Source organism: Rhinoraja longicauda, chromosome 10 (genome assembly GCF_053455715.1).
Source record: "Rhinoraja longicauda isolate Sanriku21f chromosome 10, sRhiLon1.1, whole genome shotgun sequence".
NCBI classification, from domain to species: Eukaryota; Metazoa; Chordata; class Chondrichthyes; order Rajiformes; family Arhynchobatidae; genus Rhinoraja; species Rhinoraja longicauda.
The window spans coordinates 52,363,871-52,386,124 of NC_135962.1; the positions used below are offsets into that span (position 1 = coordinate 52,363,871).

The following is a 22,254-nucleotide window of genomic DNA, read 5'->3' on the forward strand; positions in this document are numbered from 1 at the left end:
GGACATGACATTTGCATCACATGCATCAGTTTAAAAAAAACCAACTCTGATAAATTTAAGAAGCTAACATTCAGGGATTAGTCTGTCATAGACCTATCGTGTGCCCTGCATTTCCTTAATTATCGAAGATAGACACAAAATGCTGGAGTAACTCAGTGGGACAGGTAGCATCTCTGGAGAGAAGGAATGGGTGACATTTCAGGTCGACCGTCTGTGATTTTTCTTTGATTACCATTGGTTTTGCATATCTTCCATTCATTTCTACTGTCTATATCTCTCGTTCCCCTTTCCCCTGACTGTCAGTCTGAAGAAGAGTCTCGACCCGAAACGTCACCTATTCTTTTTCTCTAGAGATGACACAAATGGAAGACTTGACCATTTCTGATCAGGTCAATCCTAATGCAGTGGGGGAATGTAGTTTGCCTCAACTTGAATGACCACGGGTAGCATTGTTGAACCCCAACAGAAACCTTCCTCCTCTGCCTGTTCTTCCTCCAGCCCATGGCTCCCTCTGAACCTCAACTCTCCACACACTCCCAGATTGATGTTCCCACGTCTGACCCTTCTCTCAACCCCTATGTGGGAACAGTCAGCTTACCTATTGAGGTCAACTCAACCTGGCTGAAATCACAAAGGAGACAAGAGCCCATCCAGGATGCACCTCCATGACCTTCTCTTACCCACCTTCTTTTGATGTCATTGCCAGTAAAGTTTGAGAAGTTAAAAAGAAAACATCTTTTCTCAAAATAAAACTGTACTTGTTAAAACTAATGAGTCTAGAATGTAGCTATCTTAGTCCTTGATCTCAATGCTCTGAATGTTGACAGGGCTTATGTACAATGAAATCATCATTTGAGTAGGACCACAACACACTCCCTACAAAAAGCAAATGGTTATGCCAGGTTCTTTAGTCCGCTTAAATGGTACATGCCTGACTTATTTTATTTTGGAAAGAAAGTTACCTCTAAAGAAGCAGGGAGATGAAGGCTCTGGTCAGCTGCCCATTGTTGGCTGAGCCATTATGGACTCCACCCTTCCTGAGGTCATCTGTTGCTGGCCCTGATCTGTTCTGGCCACATGGACGTCGGAAGCTCGCAGGCCCCTGGGTGGGGGTCGACATCGGGAGCTGCGGCAGCGTCTTCGCCCGCCCTGAATCGCGGGGCTTGGGTCGGCCCGCCGCGGTCCTTTCACCGTCCGGCACGGCCTGGAATAGGCCGCGGGATTTTCTCTGCCCGGTGGGGGCTTCAATGTCGGGAGCCCCGACTGCCCCAGCCTGACCGCGGGAGAAGACGGCAGGGGAAGAGAAAAGACATTCTGGCCTTCCATCACAGAGAGGAGGTGATTGGAGGAGACTCACTGTGATGGATGTTTCTTTTTGTTTGGTGTTGGTTTATGATTGTGTGTGTTATTGCTTATTTTTATTGCTTATTTTTATTGGTCTTATTGTTGGACTGTGGGTAATCTTTCATTCCCCCCCCCCCTTCTCTCTCTCAGTCTGAAGAAGCTTTCTGACCCAAAACAACACCTATTTATTTTCTCTGGAGATGCTGCCTGACCCGCTTGAGTTACTCTAGCTTTTTGTATCTATCTACCCATCATGTAGCTGTGGTCAGGAGTTCAATGCCAGGAAGGAGGTTGACGTGGCTTGATCTCTCACCATCCTGTGGTGCTATGGGGACCGAGATTAGAAGAATTCTCTACACAATGGGCCATGGGGTCTGATTCACAGAATCAAAACATAGGTGTGTACATTTTTGGAATGTCTGAAGGGAATTGAGAGAAGTGGGGATAATATAGGAAAGTGGAACTGAGGTAGGGCATTAACTACGATCTAATTGAAGGTGGAGCTGGGATGAGAGGCTGATTGACTTAATTCATGTGTTTTTTCATTCTTACTCTGAGCTGGGAGGGTGGAGCAGGAAAGAAGGGAGAGGATTTTTTTTCAGCAAACTCCCCTTCTATTGACTCAGTTTATAACTCGCGAGGCCAGCAGCATAATCAAGGATGAGTCACACCCTGGCCACTCCATCTTCTCCCCTCTCCCATCATGCAAAAGGTATAGAAGTGTGAAAATGCACACCTCCAGATTTAGGGACAGTTTCTTCGCAGCTGTTATCACAACTGAATCATCCTACTACAACCAGAGAGCAGTGCTGAACTACTATCTACCTCTGATGATCCTGGGATTATCCTTGATTGGACATGCTGGCTCTACCTTGCATTAAACGTTATTCCCATATCATGTACCAGTACACTGTAAATGGATTGATTGTAAACATGTGTTGTTATTCTGCTGACTGGTTAGCACGTAACAAAACGTTTTTCACTGTACCTCGGTACACGTGACAATAAACTAACCTGAACTGAACTTTCAACACTCCGAACAAACCGGAAGTTGCGCACCTCAGTGCTTCTGTCGATTAAATGTTTTCTTCACCCTTTGTATCAACAAAAGCAGTTTCCTGTGGGAACACTTTGGAAAGCAAATCTTTCATTTGTTTAAAGATGCAAATTTAATGAGGTGAATTCTATTGCAAATGTTTGGTCCCATTATTAAGGTTGGTAGTCACGTCAAAAAAACCAAAACAGGCACTACTTATTTAGTGTAATTGCTACTTAAAAGTGTAAAGAACAATTGTAAAACTCCTTTGCAAAAGAGGTGGAAGTAATGACACCCCCTTAGAGACAGGTGTTCTTTAACAGCAAAGAGTTCAGCAGGCAGTAACATTTTAGTCCAGTGCTCAGGTAAAATTCAGTACAAAAGCTAGTTACAGTGGGTCATAAAACTCGAGTCAGTCAAAATGACCCTGAAAGTACCTGAACCTGAGCACATTATCCAACGGAAAAAGAAGACTCACTTTTATAGTACTTTTGTCATCCATTTCATAATAATAATAATAATAATAATAATAATAATATTCATTTATTGTCATTACAACGAGTACAACGAAATTAAAAAATAGCCAATCCTGCCCTAAAGTGTTTTACAAACAATCATGTAACTTTATTTTGAAGAGTAAGACAATGTAGGAAATATGATAAAAAATGACATGGTGCTGGAGTAACTCAGTGGGTCAGGCAGTGTCTTTGGAGAACATGGAGAGATGACCTTACTTCTGACTGAAGTCTATCCGTGTTCTTCAGAGATGTTGCCTGACCTGCTGAGTTACTCCAGCATTGGGTGTCTTTTCCTTTTGTAAATCAGCATCTGCAGTTCCTAGTTTCTTGGAAATATAGCCAGGTTTTTTAACAATATGTTCCTGCAAATAGCAATCTGATGACGAGCAAATCTTTCTCTTTTAGTTTTAACAAATGAAGGATAAATAATCTCCAGGTTACCGAAGATAATCTTTGTCAGGTTTTTAAGTAAATAATTTTTCCAACTGTGACCGAGCAGGCAGGGCCTCAGTATAACATCTTGTCTGATAGCTGGCATATCTGACAGGTAAAGATCTTCCTCACGGATGTACTGGAGCATCAGATAAGATTTTTGAACTCATTTTTTATTTGGTAATGTGGCCAAAGGCTGGATTGTGACAAAATGGTTTTCTCATTCCTCTCGGATACCACAACGCTAACGGGCAGCTTGCTGGTCATGGAATAGATGGGAACAAATTCAGCTTTTTAGTTTTAGTCTTTAGTTTTAGAGATACAGTGTGAAAACATGGCCCTTCGGCCCACTGAGTCCGCACCGACCAGCGATCCTACACCCACTAGGGTCAATTTACAATTTTACTGAAGCCAATTAACTTAACTGTATGTCTTTGGAGTGTGGGAAGAAACTGGAGCACCCAGAGAAAACCCGTGCAAATCATGGGGAGAATGTACAAACTCCGTACTGACAGCACCCGTAGTCGGGATCGAATCCTGGTTTTTGGCGCTGTAAGGCAGCGACTCTACAGCTGTGCTGCCTCATATTTCACATGAAACATTCTCTCAGCAATCTCTTGTCCTCTTATTTGGTTAGAACATACAATACAGCACAGGAATAGGCTCCTCTTTCCACAATGCCTGTGCCAAGCATGATGCCTAGTTAATCTAATCTCCTCTGCCTGCACGTGTTTGATATCTCTATTCCCTGCACATGCATGTGCCTATCCATCAGCCTCTTAAACGCCACTACTGTACCTGCTTCCACCACCGCCCCTGGCTTTGCATTCCAAGCACCCACCACTCTGTGTGAAGTAAAAACTTGCCCTGCACATCTCCTTCAAATTTTATCCCTGTCACCTTAAAGGTTAATTGAAGACTTCACGGCAGATCCAGCTAATTAAATGAAAGGACAGGACCGCTAGGCCAACAACATGTTGGAAGAACATGCATGCAAGAAGAATGTCCTTTGGAAATATTTTTCATCTAAATTGACACTCCTGCACCCTGGTATGTACCCAGGGCTGTTTTTACAGCATTATGGGCCCCCGGGCAAAGCAGTGTACTGGGGCCCCTACCGTAACTCTCCCCCACCCCCCCTTTCCCTACCAGCCCCCCCCCCCCCCGTCGTGCCGGCGAAAAGCACTTACCGAAAAGCACTTAGCGATGGACTTAGGGTGCTACATTGTTGCGAAAAGCACTTACAGATCGCTGTGAGAAGCACTTAGTGACTGAAAATGTTGCGAAAAAAGCACTTATTGAACCTATATTTTTAAAGTAGTATTTATTTATTGCAAGTCACTTAACATACACAGATCAGCATGGGGCCCCTATGCTCGTGGGGCCCCGGGCAAGTGCCCATCAGGCCCATGCGTTAAGACGGCCCTGTATGTACCCACCCAACGTTTTTTGAAACTGGAAACAAAAGCAATGAAACATTCAAGTGGGGAAAAAAGAGCAACTTAAAACAGAAATCCATTAAGTGAATTATATTCCCAAACTGAATTGCAAAGTCCTTTATTTGCTTGTTTGCTTGATAGTGTATGTAAATAGACATAATTTCATTAAAGTGGATTAGGCATCTGTAAATGAATGGAGTGTGTTGCTATCTATATTAAAGAAGGTTCTCGGGTGCTCACAAGGAGATGTGAGTGGTTGTGAGCCTTTCATTGCCACTTAGTACTCCAGGCCCACTATTGTTCCAAAGAGTTTCTGATGCTAATGCAGGCAATATCCACTACTTCCCAGCTGCCAATGTCCTCTTACACGCTCAATCACAGAGAAGCAATGTAAAAATATATGTGGATATATTTTTCTTCATTTAACAGGCAAGTGTGCCTTTTCAAATTATAATTTCAATCGAACTTTGTAGCAGAGGGGCTACAAACCTTAAGTGGGTTCGAGTCTGGATTGTGCAGGGTACACATGGGGCTTCTTAAAGTGCTCTGGCCCACACGTATACCTCGTAAGAATTACTTAAAAATGTCTGAGATTAATTCAAAACTTCCAGTGTGCAACCACTGAAGTGGTCACTAAAATGTGAAGTTGATGGGAGAGAAAGTATGAGAGTTTGCTCAGTATTGAATACAGAGGTATGGGCAATGAAAAGTAGTCAATAGACATTACAAAGGAATAAAGGGTTGCATTTATAGAAACATAGAAACATAGAAAATAGGTGCAGGAGGAGGCCATTCGGCCCTTTGAGCCATTCATTGTGATCATGGCTGATCGTCCCCAATCAATAACCTGTGCCTGCCCTCTCCCCATATCCCTCGACTCCACCAGCCCCTAGAGCTCTATCTAACTCTCTCTTAAATCCATCCAGTGATATGGCTTCCACTGCCCTCTGTGGCAGAGAATTCCACAAATTCACAACTCTGAGTGAAAGACTTTTTGCTCACCTCAGTTTTAAATGGCCTCCCCTTTATTCTATGACTATGTCCCCTGGTTCTGGACTCGCTCAACATTGGGAACATTTTTCCTGCACATTGGGAACATTTTTCCTGCACATTGGGAACATTTTTCCTGCTGCAACCTTTTACATCCCTTTCAAGATAACCCAAAGTGCATTAAAGTCAATTGAGTATTTCTGAAAGTTTGTAAAGTGGCAGTCTCTGCATGACACTCAAAGCCACTCATCATAAAGCCACATGTAAAAAACTTAAGTGCATACAATATTAATATTTACTACCAAGTTGAATACTGCAGCAAGAACAGCCCATTGAAACATTCAGACTAATCACACTTAAACAGGACAAATCCAGTAAGAAACAGAATTTGAAACAGAACCAATTTTAAATAAACTTTAAATAAAAATTCTTATGCTAATTTACCTGAAGTTGTTGTTTTCTGGTTTGACTCTCTTGCATGAGAATAACATGAAACCAAGTTTCCATATGCGTCCTGATCTTTGAAACAATATCTCTTCAGCTGTTGGACTATTTTTGGTTGGCATGGGCAAGTTGGGCCGAAGTGCCTGGTTCTGCGCTGTATGATTCTATAGTAGTGGAATTAAATCTTTGAAGCAGAGCATAATAGTTATCTATGAACATACAGTAGTTAGAGATGTCATTTAATGCTCTCCAGCCCAGTTGACCACTTTGATTGAATGACCTTAACCAGTCTTCCAATTCAGGGGGGATTAACACCTAATCACCTGAAGAAAGCCAAGCTGATGTTTTTCTATACTCGATACCCCAGCTCAACCACACTGAAGACATACTTCTTCGATGTTAAGGTAAGAAGAACAACTTTATGACTGTCTCCGAATAACACCAACTGAGGAGTATGCAGCACATTTCAAAGAGAATTGTGTGTTGGAGACATATGATGAGGGACAGAGCCTGAGAGATTGGGTGGCATTGTGGCACAGTGGTAGAGTTGCTGCCTTACTGAGCCAGACACCAGGGTTCGATCCAGACTACAGGGTGCTGTCTGTAAGGAGTTTGTATGTTCTCTTTGTGACCGCGTGGAGTTGTAGGTTAAGTAGCGTCTGTAAATAACTAGTGTGATTATTGGTCGGTGTGGCCTCGGTGGGCTGAAGGGCCTGTTTCCATGCTATACCCACTAAACTAAATGATTACGTGTTGTTGAGGAGTGTGTGCGGATATGTCACGTGCTGTGCTATTTGTGGAATGTGATGACCTACAAGACACAGGCTAAAGGTACCTCTTGGGAGGTGAAGTGATTTGGCTCAAACTGCACAGAACTACATTTCGTTCCGGTCCCAGTGAATGATTACAGTCCCCAAAGCCCTTCCAGGGGGTCAAGGATGAGAAGATGGAGTTAGCGCTTCAAGAAGATCACATAAAGTGGGCACACGAGACGAGAGGTAGGCTTAAGGAGAACCCAAAGGAGAGAGAGTTTAAATATAGGTCTTGGGCTGTTGAAGGTCACTGTCTATGGCATCGTGATCTCTCTCAACAAAAACAAGGCCATTATCCCCCTTGATGATGCAGCTGCTTACTAGATGCCTCTTCCTTTTGTGCAACCTTTTACCCCTTTTGAAAAGATGGTCCACCTCCAGCTAATGCAAGAACGGACATTGAGGGTTAGGTCTTCACTGGAGCACTTGCTCAACAGGCCAAAAACAGCAAGAATGGGCTCAAACTAAATGAGATAAGATTTCACCAACTTCTTAGTGGCAGGAGAGAGATATCCCTGGCAAGAGAGGATACACAAGTGTTTGCAGTGGATCTAAGAGAACAACCCGCAAAATTCCTCGCTAAATATTGAAAATGCATCAATGTTTGATCTTGATCTCTTCCTTCTCGACCTCCTGGCAGTGATCCCAATTTTTCTGCATCATCGACTCGCAAGGTCAATGCCAGGTCATGCATTAAGCTCACTTCCCTTCCTCATCCCTGCAGTTCAGTGTGAGAGAATCTTTGAGTACAATGGGAATCTAATCCCGGGTGTCCGACCCAATTCCGTCATGGCTGTTTTACCTCACTGTTTCTTTATATCAAGGAGAAGACTTCCATGGCTTTATTTTCGAAACGTCAACAGTTTGCCCACAAGATTTTTTGCAGTCTCAAGCACTGCCCCTCATGCGCAATAATTTGTGCCTGGGTAGGGACAAGTAATTGCTCACCCCAGACGGTGCTGTTCTAGGATTCCTGGGTTTGAGAATCATGTTTACCTATAGGGGAAAGCAGGTACTCATTACAACCCTCCCAACATATTGGGGTGGTAGCAGAATGCCCCACTAAAGCTCGAATAGTTGTACAGTACCAATCTTAGACACAAGGAACTGAAGATGAAGAGTACAACAATGTAGGAAATACGATGGAAAAAACCCCCACCACAAAATGCTGCAGTAACTCAATGGGTCAGGCAGCATCACTGTAGAACATGGATAGGTGAGATTTCGGGATATCTCCGATGTTCCATAATAAGCAATCCAAGTCTGGTCAAACATCTTAATCCAGGCATCATTCCAGTAAATCTCTTCTGCACCTTCTCCAAAGTTTCGGCATCCTTCCTCTACTGGGGCAACCGGAACAGCAACACTCCAAATGTGGCCTACGCAAAGTCCTATAAAAATGCATCATGTCTTTCTGGCTCTTATACTCACGATCTGGGATGAAAGATATGAAGCCATTTCCTCTCATTCTATATATAGTATAAGAAAATAACTGCAGATGCTGGTACAAATCGATTTATTCACAAAATGCTGGAGTAACTCAGCAGGTCAGGCAGCATCTCGGGAGAGAAGGAATGGGTGACATTTCGGGTCGAGACCCTTCTTCAGTCTGATGTCAGGGTGGCGGGACAAAAGCTATTCTATCATTCTCTCATTCTATCCCAGCCCTGCGTACTCTCCTACTGAAAATTAAGTTGCATCTCTCTCTTTTCCAGTTGTGATGGAGGATTGGAATCCTGAAACTGTTTCTCTTTCAAACAGATGCTGCATGACCTGTTGAGATTTTCCAGCAATTTTTGTTTCACCTCGAAACCTATTTCTTGACTGAAAGCATTTGGGGTGTCCTGAGGTGTCCAAACCTGGTGTATAAGTAGATATTTTTTTAATGGCTTATTTGCATCCCAACCAAAACCACATGAGAATAAAAGTCTTTCATTTCTAAAGCATTTCAGAACCTTTGAAATTCTCAGAGAAGAATTTTACAGATACTGATGTACTTTAGATGTACCCAGTCTGAAGAAGGGTCTCGACCCAAAATGTCACCAATTCTTTCTCTCCAGAGATGCTGCCTGACCCGCTGAGTTACTCCAGCATTTTGTGATACTTTAGAAGCTTTGTACTTTAGGGCGGCACAATGGCGCAGCAGTAGAAGTTGCTGCCTTACCGCGCCAGAGACTCAAAAGCCAAAGCATTTTGTTGTGTGCTAATCTGTCAGCGAAAAGACTATAGACAATAGACAATAGACAATAGGTGCAGGAGTAGGCCATTCAGCCCTTCGAGCCAGCACCGCCATTCAATGCGATCATGGCTGATCACTATCAATCAGTACCCCGTTCCTGCCTTCTCCCCATACCCCCTCACTCCGCTATCCTTAAGAGCTCTATCCAGCTCTCTCTTGAAAGCATCCAACGAACTGGCCTCCACTGCCTTCTGAGGCAGAGAATTCCACACCTTCACCACCCTCTGACTGAAAAAGTTCTTCCTCATCTCCGTTCTAAATGGCCTACCCCTTATTCTCAAACTGTGGCCCCTTGTTCTGGACTCCCCCAACATTGGGAACATGTTATCTGCCTCTAATGTGTCCAATCCCCTAATTATCTTATATGTTTCAATAAGATCCCCCCTCATCCTTCTAAATTCCAGTGTATACAAGCCCAATCGCTCCAGCCTTTCAACATACGACAGTCCCGCCATTCCGGGAATTAATCTAGTGAACCTTCGCTGCACGCCCTCCATAGCAAGAATATCCTTCCTCAAATTTGGAGACCAAAACTGCACACAGTACTCCAGGTGCGGTCTCACCAGGGCCCGGTACAACTGTAGAAGGACCTCTTTGCTCCTATACTCAACTCCTCTTGTTACGAAGGCCAACATTCCATTGGCTTTCTTCACTGCCTGCTGAACCTGCATGCTTCCTTTCATTGACTGATGCACTAGGACACCCAGATCTCGTTGAACTCCCCCTCCTCCTAACTTGACACCATTCAGATAATAATCTGCCTTTCTATTCTTACTTCCAAAGTGAATAACCTCACACTTATCTACATTAAACTGCATCTGCCATGTATCCGCCCACTCACACAACCTGTCCAGGTCACCCTGCAGCCTTATTGCATCTTCCTCACAATTCACACTACCCCCCAACTTAGTATCATCTGCAAATTTGCTAATGGTACTTTTAATCCCTTCGTCTAAGTCATTAATGTATATCGTAAATAGCTGGGGTCCCAGCACCGAACCTTGCGGTACCCCACTGGTCACTGCCTGCCATTCCGAAAGGGACCCATTTATCCCCACTCTTTGCTTTCTGTCTGTTAACCAATTTTCTATCCATGTCAGTACCCTACCCCCAATACCATGTGCCCTAATTTTGCCCACTAATCTCCTATGTGGGACCTTGTCGAAGGCTTTCTGAAAGTCGAGGTACACCACATCCACTGACTCTCCCTTGTCAATTTTCCTAGTTACATCCTCAAAAAATTCCAGTAGATTTGTCAAGCATGATTTCCCCTTCGTAAATCCATGCTGACTCGGAACGATCCCGTTACTGCTATCCAAATGCTCAGCAATTTCGTCTTTTATAATTGACTCCAGCATTTTCCCCACCACTGATGTCAGACTAACTGGTCTATAATTACCCGTTTTCTCTCTCCCTCCTTTCTTAAAAAGTGGGATAACATTTGCTATTCTCCAATCCACAGGAACTGATCCTGAATCTATAGAACATTGAAAAATGATCTCCAATGCTTCCACTATTTCTAGAGCCACCTCCTTAAGTACTCTGGGATGCAGACCATCAGGCCCTGGGGATTTATCAGCCTTCAGTCCCATCAGTCTACCCAAAACCATTTCCTGCCTAATGTGGATTTCCTTCAGTTCCTCCATCACCCTAGGTTCTCCAGCCCCTAGAACATTTGGGAGATTGTGTGTATCTTCCTCAGTGAAGACAGATCCAAAGTAACGGTTTAACTCGTCTGCCATTTCTTTGTTCCCCATAATAAATTCCCCTGCTTCTGTCTTCAAGGGACCCACATTTGCCTTGACTATTTTTTTCCTCTTCACGTACCTAAAAAAACTTTTGCTATCCTCCTTTATATTATTGGCTAGTTTACCCTCGTACCTCATCTTTTCTCCTCGTATTGCCTTTTTAGTTAACTTTTGTTGCTCTTTAAAAGAGTCCCAATCCTCTGTCTTCCCACTCTTCTTTGCTATGTTATACTTCCTCTCCTTAATTTTTATGCTGTCCCTGACTTCCCTTGTCAGCCACAGGTGTCTCTTACTCCCCTTAGAGTCTTTCCACCTCTTTGGAATAAATTGATCCTGCAACCTCTGCATTATTCCCAGGAATACCTGCCATTGCTGTTCTACCGTCTTCCCTGCTAGGGCCTCCTTCCAATCAATTTTGGCCAGCTCCCGCCTCATGCCTCTGTAATCCCTTTGCTATACTGTAATACCGACACTTCCGATTTTCCCTTCTGCCTTTCCATTTGCAGAGTAAAACTTATCATGTTGTGATCACTGCCTCCTAATGGCTCTTTTACCTCTAGTCCCCTTATCAGATCAGGATCATTACACAACACTAAATCCAGAATTGCCTTCTCCCTGGTAGGCTCCAGTACAAGCTGTTCTAAGAATCCATCTCGAAGGCACTCTACAAACTCTCTTTCCTGGGGTCCATTTCCAACCTGATTTTCCCAGTCTACCTGCAAGTTGAAATCTCCCATAACCACCGTAGCATTACATTTTTGACACGCCAATTTTATCTCCTGATTTAACTTGCACCCTAAGTCGAGGCTACTGTTTGGGGGCCTATAGATAACTCCCATTAGGGTCTTTTTACCCTTACAATTTCTCATTTCTATCCATACTGATTCAACATCTCCTGATTCTATGTCACCCCTTGCAAGGGAATGAATATCATTCCTTACCATCAGAGCAACCCCACCCCCTCTGCCCACCTGTCTGTCTTTTCTATACGTTGTGTACCCCTGAATATTCAGTTCCCAGCCCTGGTCCTCTTGTAGCCATGTCTCAGTGATCCCTACAACATCATATGTGATTAGGATCGAGTCATCCTTAGTGTACAGATACAGGATAAAGGGAATAACGGTTAGTGCAAGATAAAATCCAGTAATGTCTGATTAAAGATAGCCCAAGAGTCTTCAATGAGGTAGATGGTAGCTCAGGACCGCACTCTAGTTGGTGATAGGATGGTTCACTTGGATAATAACAGCTGGGAAGAAACTGTCCATGAATCAGGAGGTGTGTGTGTTCACACTTCTGTACCTCTGCCTGATGGGAGAGGGGAGAAAAGGGAGTGTCTGGGGTGAGACTCGTCCTTTATTAAAAGAACAAAAGTAGTGTCGTGCTATTTCATTCTTAAGTGCTCGGACGTTCACAGGCCACTGACTATTTCACGAGCCCGAACATTTTGTGTCTGTGAAAACCACAGACCACAGCATTCATTTCTTGGCTCTGTAGCCTCCATTTGATGTTGTCCAGTGCTGGTAAGTGGCTGTAATACCCACATTTAATAAGAAGCAGTATAGCGCAAAGGGCCACTTTATACATGACAAGTGTGAGGGTATATTTTTTAAATCTCGCAGAAAGAGCGTAAAGTTATTTTTACAACAGTAAAATTGATGCAGAATTACAATAGCGAGATACCTTATGGTAAATTTAGTTGACGATGTAGTTAAACCACGCAGCAAACTTTGCGTATGAGATTGCCACTTAAACCTATATACTAAAACTCTCGTTTGTTTGTTCCTGAACTACAGCCAAAACGGTACACGATAGCACAACAATTTTAGACCCACCTTACTCACCGTCGTCCCTTTGGTGCTAATGGAAGAAGTTTAATTGAAATCAGTGTTATATTTTTTAAGTTATTCACATTTTAAAGTTTAAATCTATCTCCTAGGGAGGGAGGGAGGGAAGGGGTGGAGGGAAGGGGGAGGAATGAGGATAAGGGGGTTGAGGGGGAGAGGGAGGAAGAGAGGAGGGGAGGGGGGTGGGGGTGGTAGTTGGGGGAGGGGAGGGGACGGGGGGTTGGGGAGAGGGGGGGAGAGGGGAAGGGGGAGGGGGGAGGGGAGGAGAGGGTGCTGCACCAATGCAGGAAAGGTTTGGGCCCAAAGGGGCCACTTGGACTAGTAGAAGCTAAAATCATGCTATAAGTCAAGTTTCACATCGGTTTGAAAGGATAGGGCAGATCTTTTGTTGACCCCAGCTTGTTAGTCGCTTGCCCTTGGACTGTGCCGCTTCCTCTGATGCAGTCGTGCCTCCAGTCTTCCTCTGCTGAGGGGACTCTCGAGTGATGGATATTTATTTATTCTCACATATGCAATTAAACATTGCATGGCGAAATTCATTTTGCATATAATGCCGGCGCTCCCATTTCATCGTTCACAGTCCAGGCCTGGCCAAGCGTAGCCTTGGCGTAGGCCGCATGTGGTCCACGCGCTCAGCCTCTTAGCATCCTGCTACAGAGCAGAGCCAAGTCTGACATCCAATGGTTTTTATCTATGCTTCATCCCCAGTTTAACAGATGCATCACCTCTCAGCTTATCAAATGGTTCAGCAACTTCCGTGAGTTTTACTACATCCAGATGGAGAAGTTTGCTCGACATGCTGTGAATGATGGTGGGACCAATGCCAGAGACCTCAAGGTGACCAGGGACTCTGATCTCTACCGAGCTCTCAATGGGCACTACAACAAGGCCAATGACTTCCAGGTCAGTCTTTTACATCTGCGTTCAACATGCAGTGCTTATTTTTACGTCATATAAAACTGTAGCCCACCATCCCATCACCCCACACTGTTGCCTCAAGTCTCTTCATCAAACTGTCCGTTTGCCCAATGAACCCCCACTGAAACACAGCGATCAATGGACGAAGGATAGTAAGGAGGATAAGGACATTGAAGGTGTAGTATAGAAATCAGTCACTGATGCATGCAGTGTTAATGCTTCACATGACCTTGCCTCCCAAACCACCAATCTTCATCTCACCCTATCACCATAATCATCCTTTCCTCCCTCACCTGCTGGTCGAACTTCTTGAAATGCATGTATGCTATTTGACTCACACTCGAAAATAGGAGCAGGAGTAAACCACCAGCCCCTCAAGCCTGCCCCACCATTCAATCCACCATTGATCTTCTCCAAGCCTCAACTCCTGCTCTGTGCCACATCCCCAAAGCCCTCCATCTCCTGATCTTTCAGAAATGTATCTGCATCCATTTCAAATACTTCCAATGATCCATCCACAACTCTCTGGGGTAGAATATTCCACAGGTTCACGACCCTCCGCGAGAATAAATTCCTGCATACATTGGTTTGAAATGGTTGCACCCTCATCTTTAAACTATGTCTCCTTATTCACGATTCTCCCACTAGTGAACGTATCTCGACATCTACCCTGTCAGGCTCTCCTGGAACCTGGTATGCTTCAGTATGATCACCTTTCATTCTTCTAAACTCCAAAGAAAACAGTTCTAACCGTTATACATCCTCTCTTGATATGAACATCCTCTTATCCCAGGAACTATCCCTGGTGACTCACTTTTGGACTGCTTGTACTTTTATTACTTCATTTTGAGTGTGATTTTGTTTGAAAATGGTAGTTTGAATTTGATTTAGTTTAGAGATACAGCGCAGAAACAGGCCCTTCGGCCCACCGAGTCCACGCCGACAAGCGATCCCCGCACATTAACACTATCCTAACACTATCCACTAGTGACAATTTACACATACACCAAGCCAATTAACCTACAAACCTGTACGTCTTTGAAGTGTGGGACGAAAGCGAAGATCTCCAAGAAAACCCACGCAGGTCACGGGGAGAACGTACAAACTCCGTACGTACAGCACCCATGGTCGGGATCGAACCCGGGCTCTGGCGCTGCAAGCACTGTAAGGCAGCAACTCCACCGCTCGGCAGCAACTGGCCGCCCAAAATTCTGAAAGCTGGAGAATGCCACTGAGAGCACAAGTTCTCTTTGACTCCCTCAGTGAAGAAGCTTAATATGGATATTTACGTTCTGCTGGCTAAAGGTATCAGAGTTATTTAAGCCCTCACCCACTTAACACCAACAATAATAGAGCAGAGCAAGATAGACCACTCGACCCTAAAAAACGTAGTATGTCATGGCGCCATTTTAGTAGGCAGAAACTCGCAAAAACATTAAAAATAAAAATATCAACAATCTGTGAATTGATAGATGAGATATATTCTGCATTTTTATGGTATCATCACACATACTGTTCCCCCAAAACACTGATTACACTGCGAGAGGCATAGCGAACGGCGAGTTTTGCCTACTAAAATGGTGGACGTTACACTCCTTTGCGTACTACACTTCAGTATTGGCGAATTCGACGGAGTGGTTCATCTTGCTCCTCTAGTATCATTGCTGAACACTAACTATCTCATACGCTGTAATTGATTTGATATGCTGTAAATGGATTGATTGCAATTGTATTGTCTTTCTGCTGACTGGTTAGCATGCAACACAAAGCTTTTCACTGCACCTCGGTACACGTGACAATAAACTAAACTGAACTAAACCCTGGTCCCTCCCTGTCCCCACTTTCTAGTCCCTCCTCAAACCCACACTCCTGTCTCCCCCCCTCCCTCCGCCACACTCCTGTTCCTCCCCACTCCCATTCTCTGCCCCCCCACACTCTTGTCGCTCCCGCCCCACTCTTGTCCCCTCCACCTCACTCTCCACTCCCCTCCACCACCAGTCCCGTCACCCCTACCTCACTCTCCTTTCCCTCTATCTCCATTCTCCTGTCCTCCCCATCGCCACCCTCCTGTCCCTCCCTACTCCCCATTCCCTGGCCCTTCCACCCGTACTCTCTTGTCGTCCCACCCCACTCTCCGGTCCACCCATCCCCATTTTCCAGTCTTTCCCCACCCTACTCCTGACCCCCACCCCACAGCTGTTCCCCTTCCATCCCCACTCTCCTCCTGTCTCCTGCACCACCAGTCTCCTATCCCTCCCCATCCTCACTCTCCTGTCTCCCCAACCCACATTCCTGTCCCGCCCCACACACATTCTCCTGTCCCCCTCCATCCCCCAGTCTCCTGTCCCAACCCCGCTCCCCCATCCCTAGTCCTCCCTCCCCCATATCACCACTCTCATGTTACCCCCAACCCACACTTCCTTCCCTCCCCCCACCACTCTCCTGTCTCTCCTTATTCCCACCATCGTCCCATCCCCGCTCCCCTATCCCTCCCTACCCACACTCTCACGTCCTCCCCACCCCCACTCTCCCTACTCCCCACTCCTTTCTCTCTCTCTCTCTCTCCCCCCATTTTCCTGTCTCTCTCTATCCCCACTCTCCTGTCTCTCTCTATCCCCACTCTCCTGCCTCTCCCTATCCCCACTCTCCTGTCTCTATCCCCACTCTCCTGTCTCTCTCTATCCCCACTCTCCTCTCTCTATCCCCACTCTCCTGTCTCTCTCTATCCCCACTCTCCTCTCTCTATCCCCACTCTCCTGTCTCTCTCTATCCCCACTCTCCTGTCTCTCTCTATCCCCACTCTCCTCTCTCTATCCCCACTCTCCTCTCTCTATCCCCACTCTCCTGCCTCTCTCTATCCCCACTCTCCTGTCTCTATCCCCACTCTCCTGTCTCTATCCCCACTCTCCTGCCTCTCCCTATCCCCACTCTCCTGTCTCTATCCCCACTCTCCTGCCTCTCTCTATCCCCACTCTCCTCTCTCTATCCCCACTCTCCTGTCTCTCTCTATCCCCATTCTCCTGTCTCTCTATCCCCATTCTCCTGTCTCTCTCTATCCCCACTCTCCTGTCTCTCTCTATCCTCACTCTCCTGCCTCTCTCTATCCCCACTCTCCTGTCTCTCTCTATCCCCACTCTCCTGTCCCAACCCCATTCTCCTGTCTCTCCCCCTCCCCTCTCCTCCTGTCTTCCCTGCTGTCTGTGACAGGGCTGCATCAGATGGCCAGCTCACTGATGTCAGGTCCGTTCCTGATAATTAGCTGCGATGCAGTCATCTAGCAAAGTGTGGGAATCGGAAGCCACACAATCACACTAAAACAACCTGGGATTAACCGATCGGCATGCCTGAGTGAGGCTGAAATAAGGATTGGCACCAGATGCTGAGAAACGATTCCGTGCATTCTTACAGTGGGAAGATTGCAGGCACAGATTAGGACTGTTTGCTTTAGCTCAGATCTAAGACATTCCATTCCCAGGCACTGCTTTGTAGGAGCAAAGGGTGGACCGCCTTTGCAGCAAACTGTCTCCACGTGTTAAAACAAATCCAGCGTGATGCATGTTAGAGCAGTGGTGGGTTGGCGAGGGTGGTGAACAGAGTGAAGATTCAACACATTGATCTCCAAAATGTGTATTAGCCACACAAAAAAACATTTACAAGAAGAGAAAATGGCAAGAGTTCCATCCCAGCGACTTGAGCAAAGAAATCCAGGCTTTGGCAGCAGGGCGAAGGCCGCGGATGCCAATAGGATTGACAACCTCATCAGGAAGGCTGGCTCCGTCCTGGGTGCGGAGATGGATTCATGGGAGGTGGCCTTGGAGGGGAGGATGCCCCTCAAACTACAGAGCATCCCAGACAATACAGCTCACACCTTCCATGACACACTGGTCAACCTGAGGAGTACCTTCAGCAACAGACTGGTTCCACCAAGATGCAGGACAGAGCGCCACAGGAGATCCTTCTTCCCTGTGGCTATCAAACTGTACAACTCCTCGCCCTTTTGTCGTGGGGTAGACTGACTCCCCTTCCACCCCCCCTCTCCCCAATCTTTGCACATTCCCAATCCTTTCCACTCATCACAATTTCATGTTTCATGGATCTTGTTGTGTTTTATGACTGTTAACAGATCAATTTCCCTCCTGGGATAGACAATAGGTGCAGTAGGAGGCCATTCGGCCCTTCGAGCCAGCACTGCCATTCAGTGTGATCATGGCTGATCATTCTCAATCAGTACCCCGTTCCTGCCTTCTCCCCATACCCCCTGACTCCGCTACCCTTAAGAGCTCTATCTAGCTCTCTCTTGAATGCATTCAGAGAATTGGCCTCCACTGCCTTCTGAGGCAGAGAATGCCACAGATTCACAACTCTCTGACTGAAAAAGTTTTTCCTCATCTCGGTTCTAAATGGATAAATAAAGTTCTATCGTATCTTTTTGTTCTATCACATCGTATACTTTAGTACAGGCCTGAGGGGGTTGGGAGTGGCATCTTTCGAGTGAGATATAAATCTAGGGACCAGTCTAACCTGTCTTCCCTCTAAGGTAGAAACAAGGAATTGCAGATGGTGATTTACAGAAAAGGACACAAAGTGCTCGAGTAACTCAGCGAGACAGGCAGCATCTCCAGAGAACAGTGAGTGATAGGTGATATTTTGGGTCAGGACCCTTCTACAGCCTGACCTGAAACGCCAGTCTGAAGAAGCGATCCAACCCGAAATGTCACCAGTCTGAGCTTGGGTGTGGAGATACAAGGAATTGAAGATGCTGGAATCTTGAGCAAAACACAAAGTGCTGGTGAACTGAGAAGGTCAGTCAGCATGTACTAATAAGGAACATCCAGATGCTGGTTTATATCAAAGAAAGGCACAAAATGCTGTAGGAACTCAGTGGGTCAGGCAGCATCGCTGCAGGACATGGGTAGGTGATGTTTCGGCTCGGGATCCTCTTTAGACTGATTGAAGAGGGAACGGGTAAGAAAGCTGGAAGAGAGGAGGGTCAGGACAAAGCATGGCCGGTAACACGTAAACACAGGTGAGGGGGCCAGTCAGCATCTGTGAAGGGAATGAGACGTTTTGGGTCGGGACTTTCCAAAGATCTTTGTTCACAATGGAGTAGTTCAGTTGGACAAGGTGGAAAGTAAGTTACATGTCACTGCCACACGTGTATCTGAGTGTCGATTGTGAATCAAACTTGGGACCACACAGTCCACAGCACTGTGTGCTGACCAGGTAATCTCACTGGTAGACACAAAATGCTGGAGTAACTCAGCGGGACCAGCAGCATCTCTGGTGAAGAGGTCTTCTTTCCTTCTCTCCAGAGATGCTGCTTGTCCCGCTGAGTTACTCCAGCATTTTGTGTCTACCCGATTTAAACTAGCATCTGCGGTTCTTTCCTGCACAGGTAAGCTCACTGAGTGGTCCCAATTCAGGGAAGAATCCAACAAGAGGGATGAGGTTGCCTCTCATAGCCATGAGAGATGCCGCTGTCTTGCAGAGTTTGTTGCACCTAACCGATTGCCTTTGCAATTCTGTTTTCTTTCCTCAGATCCCAAAGGGGTTTCTGGAAGTTGCGGAAGTGACACTTCGAGAGTTTTTCAATGCGGTCATATCCGGGAAAGACTTGGACCCTTCTTGGAAAAAAAGCATTTACAAGGTGATCAGCAAACTGGACAGTGGGGTCCCTGAGATGTTCAGTTCTCAGGGGTGCCTGCAAGACATCATGTATGATTAGAGCAGTGGACTGCACCAGCCTCAAGCTCTGTTTGTAGCAGCGACCAAATGTTTGCTTTGCCATATATCCTGACAGACAATTGGATCTTCCAACACTGAGATCAACAAGTTTGTGTTAGGTAAAGGTAACAAGGAGAACTGATGTTTGGAGAGGCATAGATAGTTTACACAGTCTCAACTGTTTTTCCACTAGGATAGATAAATGAAATACTAGAGGGCATAACTTTGTGAGAAGGGGAAAGTTTAAAGGAGATAGGTGGGGCAACCTTTTGACACAGAGGGTGGTGAGTGCCTGGAATACACTGCCAGGGTTTATGGTTGAGGCAGATATGATAGTGGCATTAAAGAGATTTTTTGGATAGGCAATAGGATATGCAAGGAATGGAGGGATATGAATTATACGCTAGTTAAGAGATAGTCTTGACATCACGGTCATTTTGGGCCGAAGGGCTTGTTCTTGTGCAGTACTGTTCTTGGAAAAAGTCCCTTTGGCCCATGTTTACCATGAAGCACTCGTATACTAACCCAACACTAATCCCACTTTATTTTTCTCACATTCCCATCAACTCCCCCCCCCCCCCCCCCAGATACAACCACCTACCCTCACATTTTGGGTGATTTACAATCGCCAATTAACCTACCATCTGCATGTCTTTAGGATGTGGGAGGAAGCTGCAAGAAACAGAAGGAACTTGCATGGTCACAGGGAGAACATGCAATTTCTACGCAGAAAGTTGGCTGTGCCACTATGTTACTGCATTGACGTGATGCACATCGGATGCTATCTCATTGAATGGTGAGCAATTCGAAGGAGTTGAAAGGTTTAATCCCGCTGCCATGTTCACCCTTCACCTTCCCCTTCACAAGTAGGAGATCACATCAATAGGAATCTCCCTGCTTTACAAGATGACAACTCAGGTTGGGAAAAAGAAATCTCCAGTAGACTCTCAAGAAAGTTGTTATAAAAGTAGTCGTGCATTTTAACGTTGGCCTTTTAGTTAAGTTCCCTAGTGGGCAGAGCTGTATATTCAAATACTCCTAAATGGTGATCAGGGTGGAATCATTGACTTCACCCCCGTGGTGCCAGGTTTCTGATGGGAGACCAAGCAAGGAAAGTGTCTGAAAGGGAGAGGACATCAGACCTTGAATAATATGAATGATTTGGACGAGGGGATTGAAGGCTTTGTGGCCAAGTTTGCGGATGATACAGAAATAGGTGGAGGTGTAAAATAGGTAGTGCGGAGAAAGCAGGGATTCTACAGAAGGACTTGGACAGGTTGGGAGAGTGGGCAGAGAAGTGGCTGATGGAATATAGTGTAGCAAAATGGAGTCATGCATTTTCATAATCGTATTAGTACTTTATTAGCCAAGTATATTTTGCAACATACAAAAAATTTGACTTGCCATACCACTAAAGAGCAACAAGACACCCAAATAAAATTTTAACCTGAACATCCACCACAAGGACTCCCCCACATTCCTCTGTGATGAAAGGCAAAAAAAGTTCAATCTTCTTCCCTTCTTTGTTCTCCCGCGATCGGGGCATTCGAACCTGCCGTTGTCGGGGTGATCTTGGCTCCCTTATCTGGCAGTCGAGCCCTCCGTGTCAGGGCGATCAAGCTCCCGCATCGGGGGGATCTCAGCGCCCCAGGCCGGACAATCGGACCCCGGGTCGGGGCTGGCCAAACTTCGTGTGGCTTGGAGCTTCCCGACATCAGTGTCTATCCGAGACTGCAATCTCCTCGATGGTGAAATCCGTTGGCCGCAGTTGGAGCGTTGATCCCAGGCAAGGGATCGCTGGCTCTGATGGTAAGTCCGTCTCGAGCAAGGCTCCAGCTCCATGATGTTAGGCCGCAGAGCGACCGGAGATACGATCCGGAAAACAATCGTATCTCTGGCAAGGTAAGAGATTGAAAAAAGTTTCCCCCAACCCCCTCCCCCACTCCCCACATAAAACAAACCACAGAACATTAACACAAACTTTTAAAAACACACTAAAAATAACAAAAAAGACGAAAAGACAGACAGACCGTTGGCGAGGCTGCCATCGCTGACGGCGCCACCCAGTGGAATGGCAGTAGGAATCATGGCGTAGACTATTTTCTAAATGGGGAAAGAATCCAGAAATCGGAGGTGCAAAGGAACTTGGGAGTGCTGGTGCAGGATTCCCAAAGCGTTAATCTGCAAGTCGAATTGGTAGTAAAGAAGGCAAATGCAATGCTAACATTTATTTCAAGAGGGCCAGAATACAAAAACAGGGATGTAATGCTGAGGCTCTATAAGGCGTTGGTCAGGGCGCATTTGGAGTACTGTGAGCAATTGTGGCCACCATATCTGAGGAAGGATGAGCTGGCCCTGGAGAGGGCCCAGAGGAGGTTTACAAGAATGATCCCAGGAATGAGTGGGTTAACATATGATTAGCGTTTGACGGCACTGGGCCTGTACTCGTTGGAGTTTAGAAGGATGAGGGGGGACCTCATTGAAACGTACCAAATAGTCAAAGGCTTGGATAGAGTGGATGTGGAGAGGATGTTTCCACTAGTGAGAAAGTCTAGGACTAGAGGTCATAGCCTCAGAATTGAAGGATGTTCCTTTAGGAAGTAGATGAGAAGAAATTTCTTTAGTCAGAGGGTGGTGAATCTGTGGAATTCTTTGCCATAGAAGGCTGTGGAGGCCAAACAAAGATAGATTTATGATTAATATGGGTGTCAGGGGTTATGGGAGAAGGCAGGAGTATGGGGTTTGGAGGGAGACTTAGATCAGTCA

General features: G+C 45.7%; 1 protein-coding gene across 1 annotated transcript in view; it reads left to right on the plus strand.

Moving 5' to 3' along the window:
* LOC144597694 (prospero homeobox protein 1-like) overlaps positions 1–19,552 on the plus strand; it is a 28,843-nt gene extending 9,291 nt beyond the window's left edge. Inside the window, exons 3-5 of the mRNA XM_078407224.1 lie at positions 6,506–6,607; positions 13,555–13,749; positions 19,304–19,552. Coding sequence (XP_078263350.1) covers positions 6,506–6,607; positions 13,555–13,749; positions 19,304–19,489 — 483 coding nt within the window. The 3' untranslated portion in view covers positions 19,490–19,552. The remainder of the gene's footprint in view (positions 1–6,505; positions 6,608–13,554; positions 13,750–19,303) is intronic.
* Positions 19,553–22,254: the final 2,702 nt, after the last annotated feature.